The 20037-nt window shown below is 38.9% G+C and overlaps 1 protein-coding gene across 1 annotated transcript; it reads left to right on the top strand.

Moving 5' to 3' along the window:
• Window positions 1-6810: 6810 nt before the first annotated feature.
• Window positions 6811-19224, top strand: LOC115753616 (chloride channel protein CLC-d). Its single transcript, XM_030692301.2, has 23 exons — window positions 6811-7520; window positions 7634-7706; window positions 8311-8532; window positions 8626-8672; window positions 8758-8856; window positions 9833-9907; window positions 10538-10626; window positions 10752-10892; window positions 10981-11051; window positions 11137-11216; window positions 11325-11474; window positions 12498-12557; window positions 12756-12830; window positions 13050-13201; window positions 15151-15286; window positions 15362-15493; window positions 16318-16395; window positions 16486-16541; window positions 16625-16702; window positions 16793-16949; window positions 17037-17141; window positions 17228-17274; window positions 18591-19224. The coding sequence occupies exons 1-23, from the start codon at window positions 7344-7346 to the stop codon at window positions 18682-18684; spliced, it is 2394 nt and encodes a 797-aa protein (XP_030548161.1). The 5' UTR covers window positions 6811-7343; the 3' UTR covers window positions 18685-19224.
• Window positions 19225-20037: the final 813 nt, after the last annotated feature.

Here is a 20037-nt window from a genome sequence, read left to right as displayed (position 1 = left end):
CCAGCAATGGCCGGCGAGGGGTGGGGGATGGCCGAGGGGGATCGCCGAGCCCCGGCGACCCCTCCCGGGGTCGGCAAGGCCCAGCTGTTGCTGACCTCGCAAACCCACGACGAGGTGTGGTTGGCCTCACCTAGCGACGGCCAAGCCTCGCCGAGTAGTCGCCGGGCGAGGCTGGCCGCGCCTAGCCTCGGCTCGGCTCGGCTCGACCTTGCAGATTTGGGTGAGGTCGGCCTCGCCGACTTTGACGAGGTCTCTGCGGGGTCATCGGGGCTTGGTGACCCCCCTTGGCCATCCCCCCACCATTGTTGATTGTTGTCAGCCAGGGTTAGGGGCGGAGCCCTCGTTGCTGCAAACTCATGGTTCACTTTTTTTTTTAGGCTATTTTTCTTTTTAACTTTAATTTTTTTAAAAAATGATTATTTTTAAGTTGAACAACCATGTGGGTTGATTTTTTTTAAAAAATTGACACGTAACATTAAAAATTTAATAAAAAATATCACGTGTCTTGTTTGGCTGGAATTAGCACTTAAATAATCATTTTTGGGTTGCATTGACACTTCGGTGATCGTTTTTTCTTTGATTTGGTACTTAAGTGATCCGAAATAAAATATTGGCACTAAAGTGAGCGCCGTACATAAATATTGGCACTCCTGCTATACTTTTGCCATTTTTGTTCTCTCTAATCACTCCCATAACTAGGAACTAAGTAGGCCTTTTGAATTGAAACCGAGCAAGAATAGTACTTCCATATTGTTTGTGATGGTTGCTTGAAGTTGTTCCTTAGTTTATAAGTGATACTGCATGTATGAGTTCGGCGCCATGGTCATCATAGTCAACATCTCTCCCACTTACATTGCCACCTTCATAGGCACCACCACCATTGCCACACCACAGCTAACCTACCACAAGTTTTCCATTCATACCGTTATGCGAGGGATGCACGATCTCTAACACGACAGAATAACACGACTTAAACATGACACGGGACTAAGATTAACAGGTGCAGTATCAAAGGTAATCGTGTTCGGCTCAATATCATGTCAACCAGTAAGACTTGATTAATAATCGTGTCGTGTGCGTGTCCAATTTTGTCAGATACAAGATACAAAATCCACTCGGACAACCTGTACTTTGACCCGTTTAGACACGATTAATTAGAAGGTTATTTCTTTCGTATCATTCAATCTTAAGATTTTAAGTGGGTGATGCCACGTATGAAAACGCCATGTAATTTGATTTGACAAATATTTTGTTGAGGGATCATTGTGATTTGTCATATGAAATAATAAGAATATTTCATGTCAGAGTTCGTGTCGGCCGATTGATTTGGTGTTTTGAGAGGTCATGCGACCGCGTCAAGTCATTGAGCTATTATTTAATCATGTTACAGAGGTTGCGTCGTGGCCTTCCGTTAATTTTTCGGATCGTAATTGTGTCACAAAGATCGATTTACAGTTAACTGATCCTATTACATTCGGATTGGACCATTTCGGGACGTACCTTTATATCGACACAACACGAACATAGCAAAAAATCAGAATCACCGCCCCTATACCAATGGCCTCCATCGTCTAGCTACGTTCGCCATTCTCTAACTTCACCCCTACCAGGAGTCGACCACTCTGCCATCGCCACCACTGCATCACTAGCATTATCATGAGCTCCACTATCACCGCAATAAGGCCAACTCTTACCACCCAGTCCACCATCACCAACAGGCAACAACTAGTAGCAAAAGTTTTTTTTTTTTTTATAACCGAGATTTTCGGACCAGCTTGCGCGCACCTCGACTATTTCTCGAGGGAGACTAGCACAGCAATCCATAGCCGTGACCCTCCACTTAAATCATAGGTGCTCAGCTGGGGCATCAAACTAGTAATAAAAGATTTATATGAAAATTATCCAAAATTTTTTAAATTTATTAAAATTATGTCAATTTAATTATATATATATTTTGGCCAAAGGTGTCCTAAAATTTTTACATTATTGTCAATTCAATCCATCAATTGGCAGGAAATTGCTAACGTGACGCGACCAATGCTGACATGGATTTTTGTTTTTTCAAAAATCGGAGTCGAATTACTTTATGAAAAGAAGATATCAATGAATTTCTATAAAATGGTTATTGTCTTCATCGTAAGATATTATTGAGAAATAGGAATCGGTGTAATCAAAAGATTTGTTGACATTGTTTTTTTTTTTTGGTAAGGAAAGGTTCACAGCTCTTGTTGACATTGTTTTTTCTTTTCCTTTTTCATTTTTTTTCTTTCTCTTTTGTTTTGTAGTGATCGGTTGGAGGAAGAAAGAGAGGAAGAAGAAAAAAAGAGAAAGAAAAAGAATAAATACATATCAAATAATGGGAAAAAAAATCAATAATGACACATGATTGAGCAAGGAAATATATATTGAAAGTATTTGGATCTTTTAAGGAAGTTTATTTAGGATTAAAAAAAACATTCTAACGTTAAGTTAATATCAAAATATGAGTGAGGGAGAGAATACATAATACGGTTTTTAACTTTACGCATTTGTCCAGGGATTCACAATTTGTAAGATAAGCAATAATGGACATGTGAGAAAGGAGAAAATGATCTGAGATCCATTAAAAATAAGAAATCCTCTGTGCTTTGCAGAAGAGTACGGACTACTTCATGTAGGGAAGAATAGATGGACGCACATCGGTGGAAACTGGAAAGCATTCTCCACCTGTTCTGACACATTCTGACGAGCTGGATGTACCAATCCCTGTCACATCCATCTAGAAATCTTGGTTTAAACACTCTGCTACTTGGTGAAAGATGCATCCTCTTTGCATTTATTTTGTTTCATTCTCCACGAGTATTGGAATAATCTTGTCGCCCCAAAGAAACATATTACCATTTTTTTCAAAAGGAAATCCAATATTATTCTTGTTTCTATATTTTCATTATATGTGTGAATGCGAATCTTTCTGTTCGGCCATATTGAATTTCGAAGTTGGTCTTTCCGATCAAGACGAGGCAAATTCATGCCGGTAAGAATGTGAAGAAGAACGAAAACAGAATGGTTCCGCCCATTAAAAACTAAGAGAGGATGCCAACTAGAAAGAAGGCATTCACTCAAATAGTTGAATGGAGACCTTACCCCCCTAGCAAGCATGGTCCTCTACCGATGTTTTTTTACATCCCACGGTTTTGACGGATCGCTTAGCCTTGTTCGTCTTCGGCGCAAGAGCACTCGATCGCTGAACTATTGCTATTATGCACTCTTTCAAGAGTGGCTAGTTCTAGGCAAAACCTCTTGGCTGTCTTTGCACCCTTGTGATGACTAGGGTTGCCATTTCCATTATTAAATAATTTCAAGACTAAAATGGATCTTTAATAAGATCGTTTATTTACAACGGAATGGTATACAAAGTCAACGGATCTCGCGGCCGGTTGACCAAAATGTGGATCCCAAATTCCATGAGCAATATGTCTTACTTGTAAGGTGTCCTGTAACCATGCCTCAAAATTTCCTTGCTAAGCTACATGAAACAAATTTTCGAAAGTCCACAGAAAAATTATTACTAATTGCCCGAAGTGAGAAGTAAAAATATTATGATAAAGTCGTTCCTCAGTAGTATCATCATGACTCTCAAAGTCATGCATGGTTGCAATACCAAATCAAATACGATGAGTAGTGGGGTTCCGAGCCAAGCCTTGCCTAATCACCATGATACTTAATCCCGATCACTGGATCGTTACAGGCCTCTTGAATCTTCTATTTACCTACTTATTTTTCTTTGATTTGTTATTTTTATTTATTTTTGTGTGTACAGAGTTCCAAGATGAAAACAAACTTAAGGCGGAAGATGGATGTTCTAGGCATTTAGAGGTAAAGCCTTGTTTCGGTGCGGGCCGCTAGAGTGGTACCAAATCGAGGCAAACTTTGAATACTAAATATGACCTTCAAATAGTAGAGGTTAAGGTCGGCCGTTTGGATGATGGGGGATAAGTTTCATTGTCAAGAGGAAAGTAGGTTCTTTCAAAATTGACCATCTGTCACTCTGTTAGAGGTGCTCCGAAATGTCTCATGAGTCGGTGCCTTTCGAAGCACTTTCGGGTGTGCGCTAACGTTTGATTGCAACTAAAGCTTATAGCATATGTTTCTCTGGTAAATCCATTTCCTTTTCTTCACTCCTTATCATGATTGTTTTTTATAGTAATTCGTATGTATCTAAGTTTTGCACCGATCTCGAAAGTTATGACATTACTACCGCTCTTTCGTAATTGCAACAACCATCATGCTTAGAGCCCAACAGCACACTACAAGTAAGGGCATATCGTAATCGTAGCATTCGTTGTTCTTAGTCTTCCGCAATTAACAATAGTACCTGTCACTATAGCCGTTGATATCCTCTCTTATGAATTGCCGAAAAGCAGTCGTGACCAAGGCTTTGTTTATTTTGCGGTAAATGAATGATTTGAAAAATGACCACTTATATAGCTCATGAGAAGGAATGAATAATTTTCTTTATTGTCCATGAAATGTTGAGACATAACTTCTTGTCTATGTTGAAAATATTTTTCTCGACTAATTACTCTAAGCAATATAAGCTATCATATTTAGAAAAATATTTTTTGAATCATTCATTTTTCCTAAAATAAATGGAGTCTAAATTTAGCGCTTTTGAAAAGGCTAAGCTGTTTTAGAGTCGATTTAGGTTCCACTTGGAACCTAGAATATTTCCGTTGAAATCCATTCACCAATTTTTGGAACCTGGAACCTACCATGTCACAGGTTTCAAAGTAGGTTCCAGGGTCTACCTCAATTCCACTTATATTCTTAATTGAACTACTGTAATGAATCATTGCCTCCGATGGCTATCATTTGCAGCTATAATTCAATGACCACAATTCATATTTAGATGCACGCCTAATATGAAACATTAAAGTGAAAGCCTTGATCATGGTTAGTGACAAAAATGGAAGTTTGGACTAGTAATTTTATATTACACACTTATCATCGAATATCATAAAATACCGCATGATCGAGAAGACATAAAACTATAAAACACAAAGATTTGTCTATAGGTTGTAGATTTCATCTGGAATCGGTTCCTCAATTTTTAGAACCTAATATCTACTCTGCATATCATAAAACATGGAATAGGATGGATTTTCCAAATTTTACCCAGCAATCATTCCCACCCCCACGCCACCGGAGGCTTTGGAGACGAGGAATGACGGGTTTGATGATACCAGACAAACAAAGCAAACAACTCGGGCACTGAATGTTACTTTGAAGTGAACGGACATTCCATGACCCAAGGGGTTTGCTCTTATTGATTGCATCGCGTCGCATTTTGTCGTTGTAGAAAAAGACAATGTAATATTTAATTGGAGTTTTAACATGTCTATAAATAAAATAAATACTAAATAAGTCTTTCTGCTTTTTGGCTAAAGAAAAAAAAAAAAACTGAATAAAGTCACTAGGCCTACTATCGAAGAGTTTTAGGTCCCTCGAAATACCGTGCCAAGTTTGCTTTGAGAAAACGACGGCCGGTTTACACGGGTGATCAGTTCTCGAGTGGTCCGGTTGCCACCTCGGAATTGGAGGTGCTTGCAATCCCACCGGTTCGTCTCGGTTCTCGAGCGATCTAGTGAATCGATTCTATTATATATCTTTTAACATTTGAATTTCCTCAACAACACTTAAGGGTTGTGAATTGATAAGCACCTAAAATCGTAGAGCGCTATAAGTACGAAATCCAGCTAGGTATCTCGGTGATGTAGGCAAAGGAAAATTGAGCAAAACTTTCTTGGGTTTCACTTTTGTCGAACCTCTTAATGTCGACCCTAGAATATTTGACAAACGGAAAGAAAGTCCTAAGTAACCTCTTCTCGACGCTGTCCTGCTCTTGCAAAACCCATTAAAGCCAGACCTAATTAAAGTATGTATCGATACTGGACAGTTACGACACTAGCCACGTTGGCATGACAATTAGAATCATCACTAACTTTCTATAACCTCCGACTCCTTGAAAAAACCACAAGTCAAGGTTTCTATTACGGAGTTTCTTCATCTATGGCTAGGAAGAATAATTATCATGAGATTGCATTTCAATTCCTAGGTCTCTCTTTCTTGTAATCTCCACTGTATCAACCAAGCTACATAAAATAAATTACAAGACTAGATGTTTTAGATTTCCTTTAATGATTTTAAAGAAATAAAAATAAAATAAGAAAGATAATCAGTTTGGTTTGGAGTGTCCAGATGGGTGCTTCCACCTCTGGAATTGGGAATTGGATCGGCGCTCTCGAGAATCGCCCCGACTCGGCCGGTCCGGTCCGAGCGATTCCGTTTGCTCACCCTTATCGGCATATAATATACGGGTTTGGTGCGAAGGACTCAACAAATCTCAATAGAAATAACATGATCGATTTATGTACATGTGATTGAGCTGTACTACAGGCATTTCATACGACGAATGTGTCAATAATGGAAAATTTCGAGAAAAGTTTCTTGAAAACTCGCTTTCGATTCCGACGCAAGGTACTTATTTGATCGAGGTAAATGAACTACTTGTTATATTATCAGGGCAATGTTTTCTCTTTCTCGAGAAAATAGGTATTTTGTAGATAAATCGTTTAAAGTATTGAAGGATTAGTATATCGCGATTTGATTGAAATTCGGATTTTTTTTAGCCAAAAAAAAAGAAAAGAAAGGTCCAAAGCTTGACTATTTTTTGGTCAAAACAAAGCTTTAATTTTTTATTTTTTTTTTGGGTCGAACAAAGCTTGATTTCGCAAGACACGTTCAACGCGCAAACATTGGAGGTCTTGAATGAAAAGGGAAGCTGCGTGCGAGGCACGACCAAAACGGAAAAGCAAGAAGGTGGAAGAAGAAGATGAAACGTAGTTTGGTGGAACATTCCGTCATTGGGAATTGAAAGTTGAAGTCGAGGTGTTCGTCTCGCCTTCGTCGCCAAAGCTAATGGGGAATTCTGATTCACAGTCAAATCACTAGCTAGCTACAGGTCAAAAGACAACCTCGGACGCGCACTCGCCGATATTGCCCCGACAGCGAGCACCACTCGGTGCGGCGGAGAGAGAGAGAGAGAGAGAGAGAGAAGGGTCACCCGCCATTCTACGCCTCTCGAGCACTCTGTCTTCTTCGTGCTTTCACGCTAGTTCAGTGGAGCTGAATCGTCGATCCCGGGTCGTGCTCTTCGCTTGGCATGATCCTCCCCCTCCGCCTCACTTTCGTGATTCGTGCGGGGGTTGGTGCCTGGCGGGGGATATTGATCTGGGTTCGGAGTTAGGGTTCTGGGTCGGGATTTGATTTGAGTTCCGAGGATACAGGGGCTTGCCCGGCCGATCATGCTGTCGAATCACCTGCAGAACGGCATGGAAACGGCCAGGCTGGTCTGGTCTCGGCTTCCGAACTCAGAGGACGGCGAGTTCGACGCGGTCGGCATCTCGAAGAAGAGCGACGGAGGCAGCGTCGAGAGTCTTGACTACGAAGTCATCGAGAATCATGCCTACCGAGAAGAACAGGTGAGTTTTCTTTTTCATTTGTGTTTCGGAGGAATTATCAGATTGGAGGCCGATTGCGGTGTTGTGGATCTCGATATGAGTCTGAGCTTCGAGTTTTTGCGGGTTGATCGCAGGCACAAAGAGGGAAGGTATATTTTGTGTATCAAGTGGCGGTGAAGTGGTTCTTTGCTTTACTCATTGGAATTGGTAAGCTGATCCGTGCATTTTGCAGCTCTCGTTGGTAGGCCGGAGATTAGGGCTGCTTTTCATGATGTTGTGTTTGAACTGAACATAATTTGTAGGCCAATTAAACAACGTCTATGCACTATGCACTTCAGTGGTAGGTGAAGTGACTCTTGAATGGCTCAAGTGTGTAAATTTAGACCGATGATGCGGTTGACCAGATTAATTTCGGAGTTAAGTTCTTTCTCCAGAGAACATTTTTAGAAAGTGCTCAAACAGACCATCATATGTTTTTCTGTTGCCCTTTTGGAATGAAGAGGCAGATGGAATTTAAACGCAACTCCTTGCTGTTTATTGTTACCTGTTCAATTTGCCAATAAGTAAGAAGAAAATGAACTGCTTGTAGAAGTTTTTGGGTGCCTCTGCATCAGATAATTGTGGTAGTTGTTGCACTGGTTTGAACAGAAACTTCAACCAATTTCTGTATTTTCGTTACTATGTAAATTTAGTTGATGTCGTACTATCTGAAAGCTTCTGACTTATTATGGTTATTCTCTTTGTGGCGTTCTGTAAATTTTGGATGTGTATTTTGTGAAAATTTATTCCTTATTTGGTTGTTTGCTTTCAGGTACTGGATTAGCTGCTGTTTTCATCAATATATCCGTCGAGAACTTTGCTGGATGGAAGTTCCATTTGACATTTCAAATAATTCAAAAATCTTATTTGGCTGGTTTTGTGATATATGTGTTATTCAACTTGGCTCTAGTGCTGTCTTCTGTATATATAGTTACGCATTTTGCACCAGCAGCTGCTGGTTCTGGCATTCCTGAAATTAAGGGTTATCTAAATGGTATGCTCGATCGGCATTCTGTATCTTTGTTTTTCCACAATGTTTGGCATCATTTGTCCAGGAATACTCATTGTTTTGAATTCAAATCTTCAGGAGTTGATATTCATGGCACTCTTTTCTTCAGAACTTTGATTGGAAAGGTAAATCACTTGTCAATTGTTTGCTGTTCAATTATGTTATTTCTCTCATGGGCTGCAATGGTCACTTAATCTCTAATTTCCACAGATATTCGGGAGCATTGGCTCTGTTGGGGGTGGCCTAGCTCTTGGAAAGGAGGGTCCTCTTGTTCATACAGGTGCTTGTATTGCTTCATTGCTTGGACAGGTTGGTGCACACACCACATCCAATTCTTTCTTAATAAGCACCTTATTGTTTGTTTTAAGGGCGCTGCTTAATTTTTCACTTTTTCCTTCATTATGCGGTTTTTTTGATGATCTGAGGGTTGAGCCAGATCGGCACTTTATCATTTTATATACTTGTAACGGGAAGGGTCTATGTATTTTCATATGATTAAAGGCCATGGTCCTTGACTGCATGTTTCATTGACAACTTCTTTAGATGCTTTTTTCGTTAATGAACACATTTAGCAATTTAAAGACTTGAATTAGCCAAATTCAGTATTATTCTCTCTATCTGGTGACCTATTTATGTGCTTCCTATTTTAGTCTCGTGTAGCTTGAGGATAGGTGTAGCCGTACATGTTTCTACTTTTGACATTAATTGAACCAGAGTTTATGTGAGATCCAAAAGAAAAAAAAAACGGAGTTGATGTACTAGGCTGTAAGCGATGAAATCGAAGAAGTTGATAGAGAGAGATAAATATTTCATGGCTGCAAGTTTGCTAATACACGTTGTGCTGCTTTATGCATCCGCACCTGCATCAACCATGTGGTGGATAACAGATCGTTTCCTGAAAATACTTGGAGGAACTGGCTGTTCTATAAATTTAACGATATTGTTGTCTAGTTTTGTAAAAATTGGATTAGAATTGGTGGGAGGGAATCTGTGTGAGATTAGTAGTTGTTTTATGTCTTGTACCCCAAATAAACCTCAGCTGGTGTTTCACTAAAGCGGAGGTTCTTGCGCAAACCTTATTAATCATCAGAAGCAGAGACTGATCTGTTGGATGCTGTTTCTCATATATTTTTCATACCATTGTTTCTGCTTACAATGATGCTCCTTTATTTGCAATCTTACATTTCATCCAGTAATCCCAAAGGATCAAGTGATCAAGCATGGTTGTGTCTTTGCCGAAGGTCATGAACACGGTTTTTTTTCTTTGATGTGATTCCGAGTTCAGGGGGGGTCCACAAAATATCATGTGAGTTCAAGGTGGCTTCAAGTCTTCAAGAGTGATCGGGATCGCCGCGATCTTGTAAGTTTCTAAAGCCTCTTAGATTGATGAGTGAGGCACCTCTTTGGCAGCATTTAGTTTTTTTCCCTTCCTTCTATTGGCACATGGACTCATTTATTCGTCTCACTCATGGTTTCTTGTGGGGCTTTTTCATGATCTGTAAGAATTAAATTTTGAAGGGACACTAAGTACAGTAAAGAAAAGTTAAGTTTCCCCAAAACCCATTTTTTACTTGAAACACATTAAATGATATCCTGCTTCTGCTAGTAATCTCTTCGGTAACATCTGAATTGCATTGTTTATGCTCAATTGACTATGGAAACCATTAAATTTGATACTTTTGACTGCTTCATCCCCTATTCCTTTTGCTGGTTTAATTTGGATGTTTGTACTCCATAGACCGTACTGAATATGAGGGCCTTCTTTTATCAGTTTAATCATGGGGAATTGCTGTTCTGATTGGAGGTGTTGGCATCCACTACTTCCTGCTGTCTATATGCAGAACAGAATTTTCATTTTGCATGTTATTCTTTTCTTTGCTTATCAAAATAAAGAGCATGTCAAAGCTCACATGTCCAATCTATTACGGTAGCAATGTTATGCCTCTGAAATGCCATGTCTTACTGTCAATCTTTTCAATATTTTGCCAAGGTAACCTGTGGATGTGCTGCTGGCGTTGCTGCTGCCTTCAGAGCTCCAGTTGGTGGCGTTCTATTTGCGTTGGAAGAAGTTACGTCGTGGTAAAACAGTCCACCTGCTTTTACTTGGTTAAGCTGTGTTTCCTTGATAGGATTACATGCATGAATTTGTTGAAGAATCAAGAACAAAATATCATTCCAGATTTATCTACTCTATGTTTTCTAAGGTGGAGGAGTCAACTTATGTGGCGTGTTTTCTTCACTTCTGCAATTGTCGCTGTTGTCGTACGAACTGCAATGGGTTGGTGTAAAAGCGGAAAGTGTGGACATTTTGGCGCGGGTGGATTCATAATATGGGACATATCAGGGTCAGTTCTTATTGTTTAATCTGGTGAAACCTAAGAATTGTTTTCGGGTTTTTCTAACTAATAGACTTTTAACGATGTTTCGTTGCAGTGGTCAAGAGGATTACTCATTCCAGGAGTTACTGCCAATGGCTGTCATAGGAGTTATTGGGGGTCTCCTTGGTTGGTGTTTTTCTTAGTTGGATCTCATGTTACTGTTTCTGTTTGCCCTCTGATCTGGTGGATATTTTTTTTATTTTTTTTGTAGGTGCATTATTTAACCAGCTTACTTTATATATAACTCACTGGCGTCGAAATTATCTGCACAAGAAAGGGAACCGTGTCAAGGTAAACATTCAATGTGAGATGGTGTGCATCTTTTCCAAGTGTTTACTTGCCCAGACCTTTTTCCTCTTATATTCATTTTACATCATCTCATAAAAATATTTGGAACAGATAATTGAAGCATGCCTCATATCTCTGCTAACATCAGTGATATCCTTCGGTCTACCATTACTACGCAAATGCACTCCCTGTCCTGAAACGGATCCTGCTTCTGGTATAGAATGCCCAAGTTCTCCAGGAATGTCTGGAAATTATGTGAAGGTACAATTGTTTTTGCCATCACTTCCATTATATGGGATGCGTTAGTGGGAGGGGAGTGAATCACGAAAATCATTACTGCTACTGCGGAAATAAAAGTTTCATAGTGGTATTTCATTCTTCTTGTTAGTTTTTGAGACAATTTGATTCACTAGTTATCTTTTTGGCCCCATTTTCTGGAAAAATGTGAAAGCCAATCTATTGGATTATAATATCCGTTATATCTTGATTCTCGTATCAAGCCAGTAAATTTTTACGATAGTACTTAACCTAAATGTGGCAGTTAATGGGGCGTACTTTCGTTCAGCACTACGAGTTAGCTTTAAGTAGTTAATTCACAGACGTCAGGTCAGGAACTCTTGGATCACTGCGGTGGTTGTCTTTGTGATAATTTGATTGTTCATTACTTAGTTGTTTATATCTAGACAGTTTTTTGTCATGTTTGATTGAATCGATGACTTGCAAGAGGAAAAGCATTTGGTAAGGTTCCATTCAGTCTCGGCATGAGTTCCTCCCTTCTGTCAACTGTTCCCTACTGGCCTTACTCTCCACTATTTTCATCTCTCTCTATCCCCAGACAGGGTGATTTCTTGTTATATCGAGTTACTATCTGTACTGGTGCTTTGTGAAATAACTTTGTATTGTTTATTGAGTAAATAAATTCCATTTAGTATAAATTACGACGCTGAACTTTTAATTTACTAAAACATAGCTTAAAACAGTTCAAGGTAGATTTTTGTTTTATTATTTTTTTTGTGTGACAGCATGTTCAATTGCATCTCAGTTATTGGGCGAGATTTATTATTGAATAATAAATCATATTTTTTACATCTGTGGCCTAAGCTATCCTGCCTTAATCAAGTAGGAACGCTTGCCTGATTTCACCTTTAATGAACTAGTCACTGAATGTGATAGCACTTCCTCTCATAGATGGTTCTTCTATCCTTGCAAGGAATATATTCTCTGTATACTTCTAGTTTTGGTTTTGCTGAATCTTGGGTTTATTTGATTTGATTTGATTTGCAGTTTTACTGTGGCAGAGACAATGAGTACAATGATCTTGCTACTATTTTCTTTAATACTCAGGTAATCTAATTAATTGATGCCTTTGTGGTCTTTTGCAAAATTATGTATCCTCCAGCCTATAATTTTGTATAATTTTGTGCGCATTTGGTAGAAGTATCTTTGTTGGCAAAGTAATAGCTCCCTGTGAATAGATTTGCTGCTGATGGAAGCTCCTATTTTAACTGATTCCAATCGACGAAATCGACTTTGTTGTTTCAGGATGATGCCATCAGGAACTTGTTTAGTGCAAAGACAATTCATGAGTTCAGTGCTCAAAGTTTGTTGACCTTTCTGGTAAAGCATTTTGCTTTGCATCTGTCAATTATTTTGTTCCAACTCCAAGAAATGCTACACCTTTGGGTGGAATTTTTTTTGAAGCTGCTTGTTTCATAAGATTTGAAAATAAACATGCTGTCATCACACGCTGATAAATCCATGTCTCTGTTTCTGTTTTGTGCATATTTTGGTATAATTGGAAAGTAACTTATGTCTCTTACATCCTACCACCTCCAGGTTATGTTTTATACTTTAGCAGTGATCACATTTGGTTCTGCTGTTCCTGCTGGTCAGTTTGTTCCTGGAATAATGATAGGATCGACATACGGACGCCTGGTTGGCATGTTTGTTGTCAACTTTTACCAGAAGCTTAACATTGAGGAGGGAACGTAAGCCTCTTCACTTGCTTTGTAGTACTTCTGATTTCATTTGAGGATTGACAGTTCCACATGCATAAGGCCATCATTGTTTCTGGTGTGCCGTCAATGAAGCAAATTTGCTGCGGATTTAATGCTAGTAGTGACTGCTGTTTTCCTCAAAGTACAAGTTTCACTTTTGTTGTTTAATCAATGTGGAAGGGTTGTGAGCCTCAAACCATGTGTGTCCAAACCCAAACCGCTTGACCTGGCTGAACTGAAAAAAAAAAAAAAAAGACACTTGGCAGTTGATCCGTCTTAAGAACGGGGTTGAACTGGATCTTCCTAGAGAAGCATACATTTCCGTGTCTCCTATGGGAAAAAACCATGTGAGAACCACTCATCCAGTCATGTTCACCTTCTAATCTTGTGCACATTGCAATCAATCGATATTGTAAATAAAGACGCAACCAATGCAAAGAAAAAGCTTTGGGAAGACTTGAATTTCAGTGCATGGTATGGACATGATAGACCGCTAAGCCGCATCCAAATACTGTTTTATCGGCCTGCTCATTTTTTACATAAATAAAATCACCAAATGGTCATATTGGTTACACCGTGATCTAGTGACCCGACCGGTTCACTCACCCATATGGTTTTAAAAAGCTGTTTAAGAGCCTGTTGGATATTGGTGTAGCTTTTTATGTTGTGGTGGTGCTGGCTTGTGCTATGGCTTAACTGTCAAGGGCGTTCAGCAATGTGTCAGCTGTGGTTGAACTGTTAAGGGCATTTGGCAACATCTTTTGTGACACGCTTGTGTAAAATAAGTTTATAAATTGTTAGTTTTGTTTTCATCTACTTTTTAACCTGTAAAAGCATACAGCCGCAGCTCCAATAGTACTTTCCCTTGCTTTTCAAAAGTTCTAGCAAAATAGCTACAGCTGCTTTAGAATTTTGAATGAAAGAAAAAAGGCCAAAGCAGCTGTGCAATTTACCAAATGCTCCCCGGGGGAGCTTTCAGTTTTAAAAAGCAGCAGCACCCTCTCTACATCTGGGCCAAGCATCCAAATTCGACACAGATTAGTCGAATATATTGGTTGTTTTACATGTTATTCATCTTGTTCTTGCTCAATCATTCGTCACTTGGTTTAATTAGGTCCCACTGCTTGCCAAACTTGAGAGAGATGACATATTAAACCAGACCTTGATATGCACTTATTCACTACACCTTCGAGTTAATTTGATATTAGTGCAACATTTCAGGGATTTATCCTATTTGAGGAATGTACTTTACTGACATATTTGCTGAATGAAAACAATGCTCGGACTTCACAGATATAGGAAATTTGTGAGATAATGCTGGGAAAATGGAGTTTTGATTTTCATATAGGCTACCATCTTCCACCGGATTTTCAGTTGCTCCTCCTTTAGCAGTGAAATGTGTGAGGATTCAATCTAGCATGATGCTGTCCACTACTTCATGTGATTCAAGTTGAAAGCCATTAATGGTTAAAGAAGTGACAATTTTGGAGATGCACTCCTACCATGGGGAGATACCATCTTCTTCCAACTTGCTATGTTTTGTTTCCATTAAAATTGGAGGCCGTCTTCTATTTTTTCGGTATCTGCTGACTGCTTGTGGACTTCTTTGCAAAGTTGTGCTCTCAGACCACTCCTCCCTTTCCCCTTCCTTTAGGCTATTTCTACGTCTGTCCACAACCAAGTGCAGGGATAGCATGCACAAGCCTCCAAATGAGGGGTCCATCCTCAACCTTTCCCTTCTGATTGAGTGCACATGCCATAAAAGGCACAATTGGCTGGGCTCCCTCCATTTTTACTGTGGCTTTTATTTCCTCATGTCTTTCTAATCACTCCTCCTCTTGTTTTATTTTTAGAAAGCATTTTTGTGTCCTTATACATAGACCAAATTCGTAGATTGTTGCTTTCATCGATTTTCATGTATTATTTTTTTCTTTCTCTAGGTATGCATTATTGGGTGCTGCTTCCTTCCTTGGAGGTTCAATGCGGATGACTGTGTCGCTTTGTGTCATTATGGTTGAAATAACAAACAATTTGAAACTTTTGCCCCTTATCATGCTTGTTCTTCTTATATCAAAGGTATGCCTACATCAACGTCATAGTGGAAAGACGCAATGTGTCTTTGCAGGGGTACTAAAGTCCATTCTGCTGCAGGCTGTTGGTGATGCTTTTAATGAAGGTTTCTATGAAGAACAGGCCCGGTTGAGGGGCATTCCATTGCTAGAATCAAGACCTAAATACCAGATGCGCAAAATGACAGCAAAAGAGGCTTGTGGAACTCGAAAGGTGAACATCCTTCCAGAGATCAATAAAACTCAAATCATTTTAATATGTGGATCAGGAGCTTCTGTTTCCAACACATACGGGCACACAATTGTGATTTCAATAGGATATTAAGTCTAAATCATAATTATTCTATTGTCAGGAATGTGCACCCGTGCACCCTGCTTGTACTTTTTGAAATTTGTTACTGGCACTTGAGCTTTTCATTCTGGTGTATATTCTCACCAGTGTAAATCTTTCACTGCTATTTGGTTCAAGAAAATGAAAATTATCATACCGACCATCAACTGCCTGTTCCCCTAGCTGGCTTCCCCTCCAATTTTCCAGAGGAAGAACTCTATGTTAAACTTGGTATTTTGTTTATTGTTGTGGATATGAGATAATACTGTCATTCGTCGTACTGTACAAATAGTTTTTGTAGTATTTGCCAACTTCTTAAGTTAATGCCTCATTGCTTTATATTGTTTGGCAAGTAAAATGAAACTAAGGAATCATATGATGTGGAAGTTTTATTTTGATTCCTATATCTTGTAAGCAACTTTAAGAAAATTATGGCATTCCATCAACAGTTAAAGCTTTTGTGAGGTAATCTGATCTCAATGTTGCCTTTCTTGTCAGCAATATATCGGCGTACGTTTCTAGCTAGTTTTACTGTCTCTGGCATTTGATAGTTTGATTGTTGGCGCTTATCATGGCTCAGTTATTAAAATTGCTCTAAGACGTAGGACTGGAGCTGCATGGTGCACGCGTTATTCTTAGCTTTGTTGTTGTATCCTATATTTATTTCAACACTCAACACCGTTTCGCTTTTTTCGCTGTTGCTGAAGGTGATTTCCTTACCGCGTGTTGTCAAGGTCTCTGATGTGGCATCTATCTTGCGGAGCAACAAACACAATGGTTTTCCTGTATGCAAGTACTTTTTCCTTGCTTATGCTGCTTCATTCCATTTAGTTCTTGATGGTTCTTCTGATGTTTCAAGTTACAATTTCTCTCAGGTAATAGATCATACAAGAAATGGAGAAACACTGGTCATAGGGTTAATGCTGCGCAGGTAGTGTGCTTATGAGTTTTTACCTTCTCTTCCTTTATAATAAGAAGAGTGCCGGTTAATTGGAATTGGAATTCTTGGTACAGTCATTTATTGGTGCTTCTGCAGTCTAAAGTAGATTTCCAGCACAGTCCTTTGCCCTGCGAGGGATCTGGGATTATTAGGTAAGCCAAAATCTGATAAATGTTCTTCCCTTTAGTGCTCTGATTTTATGAAAATTTTGAACGATGCTTTTTTATAATTGTGAATTTCAGGCACAATTTCAATGAATTTGTCAAACCTGCTACTAGTAGAGGTTTATCAATTGGTGATATACACTTAAGCTCTGATGACTTGGAAATGTATATAGATCTAGCACCATTTTTGAATCCCTCTCCTTATGTAGTCCCTGAAGACATGTCTTTGACGAAGGTGATGGTTTCTTTTCCATTTGGGAGATTATTATCCTTAGGCATTGGCCTATGAGTTGATAAATGTTGCTTGTTGCTGTCTCTGTAGGTTTACAATCTTTTCCGCCAGCTAGGTTTAAGACATGTATTTGTGGTGCCTCGTGCATCTCGTGTTGTTGGTCTGATCACAAGAAAGGATTTGCTGATTGAAGAGGTAATGTAGTTAATAGCCACTTCATGGTTTCAAGTGGGCAAATTTTGCTTGGTACTTCAACAGATGAGCATGTATTTGTGTTGCAGGAAAATGAGGATTTGGATACAGTGGAGCTTCAATCGACCAGTGTAAGGTCTCTATGTTGCTTTACTCATTTAACATGGATGTGCATATTTATGCGTTAAACTGAAAAAGATAAATGAGGCTTTACGGCTTTAGCCAGATGTCTCCTTAAGTTGTGTGCTGGAATGAGCTAAGACTGATTCGCAAGAAATGGAGAAAGGATTAAATAAAAAAGAAACTAGAAAAGGACACCGCTGGTTTTGCTAGTAGAAAAGTTCTTTGATAATTTCCGGAGAATAGAGAGGCTCATCACTTCTTCACTTTCTTATGAATGGTTTCATTGGGACCTCTTCTTGCTTGGCTTTTACGAAAACAACTGCAAGTTAATTTTCTTTATTGAAAACTATGTGATCTTGATGCTATTACATTGGCACTTGCATTTAGGAAACAGGAAACAAAGACGTATACCGAGGGCTATGTTACCCACATAACTCGCATTTTACAAGATTGTCTTAACCTTTTCAGTGTGTGTTCATTTGATGCAAAGATGAGTTAAGTAGACTGCTCTTTATCAAATTTCACCTTACTTGCGTCCTTAAGTCTATATGGGAAATTCAATTTTTTTAAAAGAATGTCATTTTTCTGGAAGTACTTGGATCCACTGCTGCCTATTTACCTTTGTGATACTACCAGGACAGTTTTCATAGGCTATGATGACCCAACTGTACGATCCATGGTCCTATCATGATCAGAAGACTGTAGCATTGCTCAACTGGGTGATCAAAACTTACTTTTTTTCCTGATAGAAAATATCTAAAGGTATCATCACTATGTTCAGAAATAAGTGCCAGATTGTTCGCTACATGCTACTCCATTTTAAGGTGGGGCGCTGGATCAATTGTGACACTAGCTACACTAGTAACTGCTCCATCTCGCTAGTATACAATGACAAGGAAATTTTTGGAGAAAATCTGTTTCAGATGGAAAAATGTGTATGACTGTTTCTTGCATGTTAGAGCAAAATCATTCCCGGAAAAACCTTAAGCTAAAGAGCTCTGTTCTAGACATATGGGGCCTCCTCTCCAGATTTGGCCTATATTCTTCATCGTCTCTGTATTAATTGCATCAAGGTGGTCTGATTTTCTGATGTGAGAAAAGTATCTTTTCGGTTTGGTTTTGTTATGCTGGAGGCTGGAGGTTATTTTAGCAGTTATTTTCTTTGATTAGTCTTAGCGCAATGGACTGCCATTGCTGTACATCATGTCCAGCATGTCTTCGCTACGAGTGCTTCAACAAGTTAATTTCTTCATCTCTCCTCTTTGTTCCTAGCTCTGAATTCTGAGTTTGTTGTACTAATCGATTGCTTTGTTTTGGATGTCTCTGCAGAGGTCGACGCCGTGATAGAAGACTCACTGGGACTGCGGATATGGAGGATCCACTTCTAAATGATCTCCTGGTCCAAAATCGTACATCAAGCTAACAGGAGTGATGCATCTTCACTGAAGCGAAATTCTTTCTGTTTCTGGCCCCGAAAAGTAATTAGTACGACCTGCATTTTCATGAAATTTACGGCCAGCGGCTTCAATTTTGGTGTGTCAATTATTGGCTTTCTATTGTGGAGGATCATTGGCTCCGTCTTCTTTACACTTTTGGCTTGATCCTTCCGCCAGTGAAATCTAATTGCACGTCTGGTCAGATAACTATTCTTTCCTGATGTATCGTGAGCTAGATTATAAGAGTTCAATCCAAAGAAAGAGAGGAAAGGGAAATGGCATCTAGTAACTGAAGGGATGAAAGTTGTGCTGCCCAATAGAAATAGGATTATTCATATACTTTTTTGTAATTGTGAAAATATAATTCTGTGAAAGGAAGACCAGGAATAATAAAAGAGAGATTAGAGACCTGTATGGATGCCAACCCGTGTTTGGCATCATTCACAACGATTCCAGATTCTTTATCGGCTTGCAAAATTCATACATAATTAAGATTTTAGTATTGCACTCGGAGGAGATTATTGTTCTGTGTGGGATGTTTGGAGATTGCACTATCTTTAATCCATATTAGCTTCAAATGATTTGTGTTATCAAGCTGCAAAGCCGGCTGGATTACTGCACTTGTTCTCTTTGTCAAAAATTGATCAAGAGAAGGTGATGTGCTGTGGCAAAAGATCGTTATGTTCACGAGGTGTTTGTGAAGTTTAGAGGTTACCATTCAAATCTTACTCTCGCCTTGATGCACAATCTCATTACAGAGCGAAACTACGAGTGTATGCAATGCTAAAATGACATCAAGAGAAACCCTCAACCAGTCTATTATGGGATTGAGAAAAGCTGGGAGACGTGGATTTTCTAGTTATCATCAACCAGACTATTATGGGATTGAGAAAAGACTACTTATTTTTTGTAAATAAATTTCTGAAAGCATTGTATTTGGTAAAAAAATTTGTATTTTTGATAATTGTAAGTCACCGACTCTCTTATCAAATTATCATCATTTGTTCAATTGTCTCGAAATTATTGTCCACATGAAGTAATTAGTAACTTTAATTTTCATAGCTTGTCAATAATGTAAAATTTCTATTTCTTCATGGAATTGGGCCCAATACCCAAACCTCCCTCCCCCCTCCCAACTTTAGTATTTGTCCCAACTATATTCATAACTTATTTTATCTCATAAAAAAATTCCAAAATGTTATTTTTGTCCTAATTTTACCAGTCTAATATCCAAAAAAAATCCCAACTTTTACTTTTGTTCCAATACTACTGGCCTAATACAAAAAAAAAAAAAAAACCGTAACTTTTACTTTTGTCCCAATTCCCTTCCCCTCATAATC

Source organism: Rhodamnia argentea, chromosome 1 (genome assembly GCF_020921035.1).
Source record: "Rhodamnia argentea isolate NSW1041297 chromosome 1, ASM2092103v1, whole genome shotgun sequence".
NCBI classification, from domain to species: domain Eukaryota; kingdom Viridiplantae; phylum Streptophyta; class Magnoliopsida; order Myrtales; family Myrtaceae; genus Rhodamnia; species Rhodamnia argentea.
This window is presented reverse-complemented; position numbering and strand designations above follow the sequence as displayed.